At 38.9% G+C, this 11,305-nt stretch overlaps 1 protein-coding gene across 1 annotated transcript; it reads right to left on the bottom strand.

Moving 5' to 3' along the window:
* Positions 1-2,519: 2,519 nt before the first annotated feature.
* LOC120779553 lies at positions 2,520-6,730 on the bottom strand. Its single transcript, XM_040111892.1, has 5 exons — positions 6,707-6,730; positions 6,555-6,653; positions 2,895-3,074; positions 2,640-2,663; positions 2,520-2,555 (listed from the first exon to the last, which is right to left on the bottom strand). The coding sequence occupies exons 1-5, from the start codon at positions 6,728-6,730 to the stop codon at positions 2,520-2,522; spliced, it is 363 nt and encodes a 120-aa protein (XP_039967826.1).
* Positions 6,731-11,305: the final 4,575 nt, after the last annotated feature.

The following is an 11,305-nucleotide window of genomic DNA, read 5'->3' as shown; positions in this document are numbered from 1 at the left end:
TACATATTGGTAGAAAATATAAACTCAGAATTCAGTCTAACAATATTAAAAACTCAAATATATGCTACTTTTCGACCCCGCAGGATGGCTTTCGCCAATAATGAAAAGAACACAATCCTGAACAAATCCTTAAGCAGTGGCCTTCTACTACATTCTTGCCAAATTAATGCACAGACGCTTAAATATTACATATAATAAAATTGTTCATCATAGACTAGTGCCTAATAATTTTCAAATAATAAAAAATAATTTTATTTATACTCAAAATTAAGGTTAAGGGTACACCATATTCCCAATGCGATACTGTGACGCACCTAGACTTACCAAATGCAAAGGTGCATAAGCGCTCCTCATAAGGGTAGTTCGTGGGAATCTGTTCTAAACCTTAAATATTCCACTTTAAAAAAGTAGCTGGAAACTACCACAATACAATTCGAAATGAAGCCGTTCGTAATTCACAGCCACTCTCTGACAAGTTCCCTCTAAAATGGCAGCCTTAACCCCAGAGCTAAAGGGCACTCATTTTGACCATACCTGAGTCAGACATAGAAACTCCATGTCCTTAACGTCCTTAATAAGCCGATCATAAAAAATTCAACAATTGCCAATAATGCAGAAAAGGCAAATAATAAATAATCCACTTATAAAAACGATAAAAGAAAAAATCGCAAATACCCGCAATATAAAGTTGCTTCTCTTAAGCACCTACCCGCTTATTAAAATGCATTTTCAAGTACCTATATGTGGTATGTTTTAAACCAAAATCCGTTTCCTACGTACACGGATAAGTATGAGTATATTACAACTCCATCAAGAAATACTTCTGCTGTCAGAACGTATTCCGCGCTTTGGCTACTCCACCAGTACTACGCCGAAATAACAGCGCAATTCACCACAGGGTGTCACTACAACACTACTCACCACCGCGCTATCTATATACGCTCGTTTAAGTTGGTTACCCAAATAATTTAAACATTTATTCTCAATAAAATATCATTTGTAAAAATATAATAAGAGGTTTCATATAGTCTCATAAAGTTATAAGTCATAAACAAAAATTAAGAAAACATACAATGGTTGTGAACACGTCGTTATAAATTGGTTGTCGTAAATCACTTATCAATCAGCTGATTGAAAAAACATAAATTACAATATTTTTAAAAATAAGTATTTCACAGTCAAAATGCCAAGGAGAAGTGAAAAGTTTAAAATTATGGATGCGCTGTGCAAGAATCAGGCATTAAACCTGATGATACTTGACTCAAGTGAGTTTTACCATTATAAGCAAGTCTCACTTTGAAATTTATTTACGTAAAAATTACTTTCCAGGCGACGACGAAGATGTGGACGAATTGTTTGAAAACGTTTAAGCTTTGTTTGTCATCCTAATGGCAACATAATATACTTAGCAACTTTGATGACAGCCGTTTCAACGAAATGATTCGTGTTCGCCCAGACGAAGTGCGCCGCATACCACATTATGTATATAAAGGACGATGGTGTATTTAAAGCAAATTCTAGTGGAGCACAACATCCTTTAAATTTACAATTAAAAATAGTGCTATTTAGGTTGGGATCTTCCGGCGATGGATTGTCTATACGAAAGGTGGCTTCATTGTTTGGCGTGGGTGATGGGGGCACTATTCAAAATATAACTAAGCGCGTATTTAAAGCAATATTGAGGTTAAAAGGGAAGTTTCTGTTTTGGCCAAATGAAAATGAACGGTTGGAAATTGTTATTGGAACACGGAAAGAGATGCCAGGTTGCATAATATATATTGATGGATCCAAATTAAAGTTGGCTGAAGCGCCAGCCAAAAAACATGAACTTTTTTATTCACGAATATGCAAATATGCTATTAAAATGCAAACTGTTCGTGACTGTAGGTTACGAGTTAGACAAGTCACAATAGCACACCCTGGAAGTGTTCATGACGCCAAAATCTTCTTGAATAGCCCTCTTGCAAAACATCCTCAACGATTTTTATCTAACCCTCAGTGGATTGCCGGAGATAGCGCCTATCCACTGAGGCAATTTTTATTAACACCGTTCAGGCAAAATAGTAGGGACTACACTACGGAAGAAGGAGAAAATTTCAATAAGTACTTTTCAAAATATCATGTGGGAATTGGGAATTGTTTCGGCATTTTAAAAGAAAAATTCGGTAGCTTGAAGGAATTGGAGTTTAGAATGATAAATTAGCAAAATAAAAAAGAATGCAATGAGTGGATCATGGTATGCTGCATTCTCCATAATATGCTAATCAATTTCCTAATTGAAAACGAAGAAAGCGTTGAAATTAACCTACCTCAATATAGCTTACCACGAGGAAGTAACACAAGGTCTAGCCTTCTTTTTCTTTAATCATCGATTTCCTTTCTCTTAACTCCAACTCCTTCTCCTTAAAACTCATTTCTTGGTAAATTTTCTGCTTTTTCAGCTGTACCGTTTGCTGTTTACTGTTGCAGAATATCTGATACCGCAGTTCTGGAATATATTCCTTTACGAATCGTCTTATTTATACATTCGCCTTCGCATACAGACGCAGTAGACGCTGACTTGTTGAGGTCTACTTCCGAATAGTTTTCGTTGTTCTCCAAACTCTCGTTGATTACTGCTGACTCAGCCACTCTACCGCCGAAAATTTCATCCATTTCATAAAAAAACGTACACATTTTAAGTAAAGTGCCTGAAATAAATATGTCTTGTTATTCTAAGTAACACTAGAAGAATGAATAACATTTAAATTCCCAAGTTCTGATGCGATTTACTAGTCATTCCGCTTCAATTTTTGGTTTGAACCATTTACGCAAATTCGCAATTGTCCTCAACACTACCTGCTTCACTTCTATACGCACGCAGAAACAGTGAAAATTTAGTTTTATTTACAAAACAAAATCTTCCCCTTCATAGTTTCGCCTTCCATACTCCCTGCACCCGTCAAGCCTTCCCATGCTTTTGCTTTGTTATATGTTGTACGCATAAAACGAACCTTCGAGCGTGTCAGCTTCCAGTCCACCGCAATGTTGCTCTCCTTTGCAAATCGTCTATAATACATTTGAGACTTTGGCTTCTAAAGGTGGAACAGAAGGATAAGCCCTTCTTCTTGGTCTCGGCCTACTTGGCCCATGACGAAGACATACCACCGGCCCCGCTCACCAGACTAGTAGAGGAGAACAGGAAGGAGGATGTCCTAATAGGGTGTGATGCAAACGCAAGGTACACCGTATGGGGTAGCTCCAGTATAAACACCAGAGGTGAGCCACTCTTGCAGTATATTTTGAATAGTAATCTAAGTATTTTGCAACAAGGGCGATAAGCCAACTTTTATTTTCCCAAGCTCGGATAGGTTTCCGGGGTGGGAGGAAGTGCTTGACCTCACGCTATCAACAGACACAGACAGTCTCGTTGTGGATAACTGGAGGGTATCCGATGAGCCTTCCATGTCGGATCACTCTTGGATACTCTTCAGCATCCGCGAGAAGGTAAGTGCGCCTCTCACTTACCGGAACCCTAGAAGAACGGCATGGGGAAAATTTACCAGTATAGCAACAAAATGCCTTGAAAAGGGAGGCAATAAGAGCATCAGAAATCCTGAGGAATTAGATTCAGAAGTAGAGAAGTTAGAAAAAATCCTAACCACAACTTTTAATAAATCTACTCCGCTAACATTTTTGAAAAAGAGAAAGTCTCTTCCTTGGTGGAACAGTGAACTCAAGAATTTGAGAAGACAACTAAGGAAAGCTTTCAATGAGAGTTTTAGAACCAAAATCTGGCAGCCATATAAAGACAGTATGAAAGAATACAAAAAAGCAGTCAGGAAAGCTAAAAAGGACTCATGGCGATCTTTCTGCACATCGATAGAAAGTTGCACAGAAGCCGCCAGGCTGAGTAAAATGCTATCCAAAGATCATATTAATACTGCCTACATTAGGGCGGAGGGAAGTGATTGGACCTCCTCGGCAAAAGAGTCTCTGGAGGTACTAATCACAACGCACTTCCCCGGGAGTCAGCAAACACCTTCAACAAGGGTTCAACCAGAACCACCGCTGAACGCAGCTGACTATCGAAGCCAAATAGTAGACAAAAGAAAAATCAAATACGCCATAAATAGTTTTGCACCATATAAAGCGGCAGGTCCTGACGGGATTATGCCCATAATGCTGCAAAAACTGGTAGAACCAATGGTTCTAAGGCTAGAAAATATATACAAAGCTAGCATACAACTATCTTACATCCCAAGAAATTGGAAAAGAAGTAAAGTTGTGTTCCTCCCAAAACCAGGCAGAAGAACACACGAGAATGCCAAGGATTTTAGACCTATAAGCCTTACCTCCTTTATGCTGAAGGTACTAGAAAGGCTAATAGATCTACACGTAAAAACAATAATGGCGGAGAAGTTATCGAAGTCATAACATGCGTACATGAAGGGCCGATCAACCGAAACCGCCCTTCACGAGGTGATAAGTGTAATTGAAAAATCACTACATCACAAACAATACACCATGGCTGCATTTCTAGACATAGAGGGCGCCTTCAACAACATAGAAGTAAATGCGATAATTAATTCTCTGGCACATGGTGGTATAGACGACACTGTGTGCAGATGGATACTATCGATGCTTGAGAATAGGAAGATTATAGCTTCAAACGGCGCTGCAACACAAACAAGCTATGTTGAGTAGAGGAACGCCTCAAGGGGGTCTTCTCTCCGCTTCTATGGGTTGCAGCGCTGAACGAAATACTACTCCAACTAAACGGTGGAGGGGTGAAAGCAGTAGCGTATGCAGACGATATAGTGTTGTTGGTTTCAGGCATGTTTCCTTCAACAGTCAGCGAAATTATGGAAAAAGCACTTCGAAGGTTAAACCTATGGTCGAGGAGTTAACCCGAACAAAACAGAATTGATGCTATTCACTAGCAGAACCAAAATACCTCAGTTTCAACTTCCGGTACTAAACGGTACAACACTGACTCTATCCCTCACAGCTAAATACTTGGGGGTGGAGATAGACAACAAACTGTCCTGGAAAATAAATATAGAAAAAAGAATAAACAAAGCATACATGGCCTACTATACTTGTAAGAAAATCGTCAACAAGAATTGGGGCCTTAAACCAAATATAATCATGTGGATGTATACGGCTGTCATAAGACCTATACTTACATATGGAGCTCTGGTATGGTGGCCAGCGCTAAACAAACAATACAATATTAGAAAATTAAATGGAATACAAAGAGCAGCATGTGCGGGTGTTACGGGTGCAATCAGGTCATGTCCGACTGATGCGCTCAATGTGATCCTGCATCAACTACCAATGGACATTTTATTCACAAAACAGCAGCTATTGCGGCGATAAGAATAAAGAATTGGGAGGTTGGAATCAGCAGAACTACGGACATAGTGTAATTCTAAACAAGTTCACTATTAACAAATCAGACTACATTCTCCCAAAGCTGGATTTCAATAGACACTTCCAGGTGAGGATACCATCTAGACGAGAATGGAGAAGAGGTTCAATGGTAGAGGAAGATACCACCTCAGTCTATACCGACGGGTCCAAAATGGACTGCGGAGTAGGCACGGGGGTATTCTCCGCTGATCTAGGCATATCTCTCTCTATACGTCTACTGAACTCGGCTAGCATCTTCCAAGCAGAAGTACTATGCATAGAAAAAGCCTGCGAAGTTCTATTAGATAACCACGGGAATATACATAAAGCAACTATATTTACGGATAGCCAGGCGGCCCTCCTGGCTTTGTCTTCACCCATGACAAATTCCAGTATAGTTCACAACTGCAAGAGAGCACTAAGATCAATAAAAGACAAACTCCAGCTAAACTTGATCTGGGTTCCCGGCCACAGGAACATTTTCGGTAACGAAAAAGCAGACGAGTTGGCAAAGGCAGAGCTTTCCTCAATGAATCCAAGGCGGAGCTAATACCAAGCCCGCTAGGATCGATAAAAGGAGAGATCAATAGACAATTTCAGCAAATTGCAAACAACAGGTGGAAAAACATTACAAAATGCGTCATAACTAAACAATTATGGCCAACATATGACAGGAAAAGAACCAATGACTTATTAAATAGGTCAAGAAAAAGTATTTACAGAATAACAGCTACCACAACAGGGGCACTGGCCATTTGGGGAACATGCGTCCAAAATGGGATTGCCCTACAACGACATCTGCCGTGGCTGCGGAGTAGCAGGGAACAAGGAAACAATCTTCCACTTTCTCTGCGAATGCCCAGCTCTAGCACAGATCCGACACAAAACACTCAGAATCCACCAAGCACCAAACCTTGAATGGATTTCCACCAAAAGCATATCGGACATAAATAGTTTCATCGAAACCTCAAAATGGTTTGAGAGAGAAGGTGAAACGTAATAGCAGATACAGGAGGTTCTACGAATAGTGTATCAAAATGGCACATCAAGTGCTAATTGAGCCCGATAGGGCTGCACTCCTACCTACCTACCTACCTTGGCTTCTATATTTAAAATTATAATAGATTACTTCTAAGGTGTGTTTTAATTAATAGGTATACCTCAAAATCCCTGTTTTGTGGCAAAAATTTAATCAATGACTTTTCTTCTTCAAACAGCCACTTTTTGGTTGGGTTGAAACGCAACCGCTTTGCTTTTGCCTAAAAGCGCATTTAATTAGTTTAATTGTATTTATAACACAATTTTATAGTACCTGTGTAACATTATATTGCTCCATTATTCCAAAAACCCTCCACAAAAGAAAATTGAAGGAAATTCAAATTTAAACACAAATGTAACCAAAACACAAAAGCAAACTGATGTAAACAGAAATCAGCTGATCAGTTATAATGAACCGAATACATAGCGTTCAGAGTTCTATTTGCGTAAACTTTTTTTAGTATGCAATTCAAAAACAAATTTTTTATACTAGCATAAAAACTTATGATTTTATGATTTTACGCTGCTTTATGACACGTTGTGAGTACCCCAAATGTTTGAATTATTTGGGTAACCAACTTAACCCGAATCACCCTACGTAAATTTTTTGTGGTATTTTGAAAAGAATTTTTTTTTGCGGTATCCTTTTGGGTAAACTAAAACCACTGTAGAATTAGATTTTATGTCCTGGAACCAGGGTCCTTGAAATGTCCTGTTGCCATATGGCAACGCTGGGTAAGCTAGGCCACTGGCTTACATATATGTAGAAAATCATTCCGCAACCCCCAAAAATCAAACTTCAAAACAAAAATTTTCAATTGACTTTATTATATGTATATCATTAAAAAATCAAAAATAACGAATTCATTCTATTAAATATCATTGAGATGATACAAAATTTTATTGAAAAATCCTGGTTTTTCACATTTTTGTATGATATGCTTCGAAGCAAGGCAAACAAAGTCCAACATCGCATTTTTTGCAGGCTGTTCGCACGATGGACTTGCATACATCACCTGCACAACGCCTGTTATTTCCAAATGGAACCACAAGGTGATCAGTCCTTTCATAGCGCAGGACATTCGTAACGGATTCAATTCGTTTATTTGAGGTTTTTTGGAACTTTTTCAGTTCGACGCCGTAGTGCTTGCAGTAGTAAATAGCAACTTCTCTCTTAAAATCTTTAAATGACTTATTTTCATTAGCAGATCTATAAAGAATCCAGCTGTTTTGCAAGCTTGCATCAATAAGCCAAGTAAAAATGGAATGCCACCATTTTTTTCCTCTAAAGCTTATGCGGTGGACTGCAACATTTTGGTCAAATCGATCCACACCCGACATAAATTTGTTGTATTGAGTTGCAACACACGGACGTGGAACTGGTATTTTCCTACGCAATTCTCTACTTTAGCGAGATGCTGTGGATTTTGGTTCGCCACTAAACATGTCGATGCAAGGCAGACTACCGAGTTATCTACCCATTTAGTCAGATAAGTTGACTCTTCTTTGATTTCCACCCTTTCGTAATATCCTCTTTGCTGTTTACGCAAATCCTTCTTATGTGGAATAGGACAACTTTTTGGAATTCGGTTTTCTCGAATTGTACCGGTAGCCTGGAAACCTCTTTATTTCAAATAAATCATCAATGGTATTCCAGTGAAAAATTGTCAAAGTAAAAGGATAACGGAAGTTCTTGCACCTCTTCCGAAAGTTCGTCAATCATACACAAGAGTGGAGCTGCGCAAGTGCCAAAGCGTTCATTATATTTAGGATTCACCCTCGGATTCTTACCTTAGTATATTTCAGAATTGATCATATATCCTCTAGGAGTGCAAAGAGACGAAGCTTGGTATCCGAAACGAATTGGTTTTCTTTTTATGAACTGTTTACATCCATGGCGACCAAAATATGCAATCATACTTTCGTCATATGAGAGATTTTGTTCTGGGTGAAAGTTTTCAGTCATTTTGGCCTTTATATGGTCAGTCAGTGGGCGTAGTTTCCAAAGAGTGTCAAACTTAACAGAACTAGCGGCGGTTGGTGCAATGCGGACTCGAAGTGCAGCACATAGTTGATTTCCTCAAAGCGGTTCCTTCGCATAGCATTGAAGACCATAACGTTTTGAACGTCATCATCGCAGCTACACATGTCTCGAAAGGCTCCTGTAGAAGTGTAGCCAGTTACTATCAAAATTGCGATGAACACACGTAACTCTGAAAAATTTGGTGTTAAATATAAATATCATAAAATCAAAACAGAGATTACATCGTCATTACCATCTAAGTAGTAAGTTCTTCGTATCGTTTCTGAGGATGAGTAGCGTACAAATTCGAACATTTGCATATACATATGTTCAAGCAAGTCATCGCTGAAAAATTTCTCAAAAAGTTGATGAGGTCTAAGATCCCGACAATCTTCGAAATTTGTTTCAAGGAATATGGGAAGGACTGGTAATGAATTAGCGGTTTGACAAGTATATTTGCTGTCTTTGTTAGCTGGTGGAAGTGGTACTCCAGTATTTGGCATACATTGTCCGGAACTCCACCTTCATCCTCGCCATCATCTTCCCCACTTACATCCCCATCCTGATAAGGTGGCTCAATGTAGAGTGCCTGGATATTAGTAGGAACATCGTTTTCATCACCAGAACACAATTCCTCTAAAAAATCCAAAGCTTCTTGCAACGTTAGATATACCAGTGGCCTAACCTGCCTGGCGTTGCCATATGGACACATGCATAGAAAAATGCAAAAAAAACGCATTCAAATATAATTTTTTTTAGAAAAAAACCATTGAGAGTTATTTTATATTCCAGTCACTACACAAAAACATAACTATCATAACCCGACCGCGCGATTCTTCGATATCTTAGATATACTTACTTTTTCATTTCACGTTTTTCCCCACTCCACATTTTGTATACATTTTGCAATGCACTCACGACCACGAACCAAATATAACTGATGGGCAAATGAATGCAGCCGAAAGCGCGATCAATTGCGCAACAGCCACGTGCTAATAGAAAACGGTTACTGCATTCTTTGGAATTTTGTGGACATATTAAGCAAGACTATCGCGCGTTGCCATATGGCAACCCCAGGGTGATTTGGGTTAAACGAGCGTATATAGACAGCGCGCCAGATCGCTGTTGTCTAAAAGCTTATTGTAGCGCGCCGGACGGGTGTTGTAAACGGAACGTGTATCAAACGAATGTGTTGTTCGAATTGTGTGTAACGAAGTGTGTCTGCTTTCCTGTTGTCCATCCTTTTTGTTGAATGGGTTGGTGTACAAATGTGGTGAGCTGTGTTGTAGTGCCACCCTGTGGCGAATTGCGCTGTTTTATTAGGATGCGCCAGTTTTACCGGGTAGATGGAGAGGATGATTAACTCATTTAAACATTCTGGGCCCCCTAGGCGAATATTTTGCCTAGTATTATACGTATAAGTATGTATTTCGGCGTAGTACTGGTGGAGTAGCCAAAGCGCGGAATACGTTCTGACAGCAGAAGTACTTCTTGATGGAGTTGTAATATACTCATACTTATCCGTGTGTGTAGGAAACAGATTTTGGTTTAAAACATACCACATATAGGTACTTGAATATGCATTTTAATAAGCGGGTAGGTGCTTAAGAGAAGCAACTTTATATTGCGGGTATTTGCGATTTTTTCTTTTATCGTTTTATTAAGTGGATTATTTATTATTTGCCTTTTCTGTATTATTGGCAATTGTTGAGTTTTTTATGATCGGCTTATTAAGGACAGAAACTCCATGTCTGACTCAGGTATGGTCAGAATGAGTGCCCTTTAGCTCTGGGGTTAAGGCTGCCATTTTAGAGGGAACTTGTCAGAGAGTGGCCGTGAATTACGAACGGCTTCATTTCGAATTGTATTGTGGTGGTTTCCAGCTACTTTTTTAAAGTGGAATATTTAAGGTTTAGAACAGATTACCACCAACTACCCTTATGAGGTGCGCTTATGCACCTTTGCATTTGGTAAGTCTAGGTGCGTCACAGTATCGCATTGGGAATATGGTGTACCCTTAACCTTAATTTTGAGTATAAATAAAATTATTAGGCACTAGTCTATGATAATTGTCGGTTTTTCGACTATTTGAACAATTTTATTATATGTAATATTTAAGCACTTGTGCATTAGTTTGGCAAGTTGTAGCCGGCCACCGCTTAAGGATTTGTTCAGGATTGTGTTTTTTTCATTATTGGCGAAAGCCATCCTGCGGGGTCGAAAAGTAGCATATATTTGAGTTTTTAATATTGTTAGACTGAATTCTGAGTTTATATTTTCTACCAATATGTAGGGTATTGGATACTTTTTGTGGCTCTAGTGGTAGTCGTACGACGTACCGGCCATTATTTGGTCGAGTAATTGTGGCTCTAGAAGAGGCTTCGCAATACTGATAGGGGAGGGAATTTTCTCATCTCTCAAAATTTCTTCAATTGTGAATTGAGGCATTCGTTTCCTCAACTTGAGTTGTTATGGTGGTAATGGGTTCTGAAATTGGTTGAGTTTCGCTGTGTAGTCATTGAAATTTTTGTGCTTTTGAGCAGCATGGCGTCTCTTGGCAATTTTTAGTATTTTGGTTTTCTGTATTTGCTTTTGAAGTTGAACCCGTGTTTTTTTTTATAAGCGCTTGTTTGGGGTGAGGTGAGATATAAGCTATAATGAAGCATTGAATGATGTCTTTTGCGACAATAGATTTCTTTTGCAATTTTTATATGTGTGCGCATATGACAGGCAATTCGTGCAAAGTCGGTTCGACCTGACAAATTATTTTGTTCGTTAACTTTTAAGTTTTTAAACTTCTCTCAAGATATAAGCCTCTGCCCTCTTTTACATAGTTCGCATGACGTTTGT

This window comes from Bactrocera tryoni, unplaced genomic scaffold (genome assembly GCF_016617805.1).
Source record: "Bactrocera tryoni isolate S06 unplaced genomic scaffold, CSIRO_BtryS06_freeze2 scaffold_11, whole genome shotgun sequence".
In the NCBI taxonomy this organism is placed as follows: domain Eukaryota; kingdom Metazoa; phylum Arthropoda; class Insecta; order Diptera; family Tephritidae; genus Bactrocera; species Bactrocera tryoni.
This window is presented reverse-complemented; position numbering and strand designations above follow the sequence as displayed.

What these genes read in the sequence shown, in the direction of transcription:
- LOC120779553 (XM_040111892.1), bottom strand. Translation starts at nt 6,730, where the DNA reads ATGGAGCAATATAATGTTACACAG. An exon ending in CACAAAACAGGGATTTTGAG is followed by an intron (nt 3,075 to 6,554) that starts GTATACCTATTA and finishes TTCCACCTTTAG; the next exon opens with AAGCCAAAGTCTCAAATGTA. An exon ending in TGAAATGGATGAAATTTTCG is followed by an intron (nt 2,556 to 2,639) that starts GCGGTAGAGTGG and finishes TCAACAAGTCAG; the next exon opens with CGTCTACTGCGTCTGTATGC.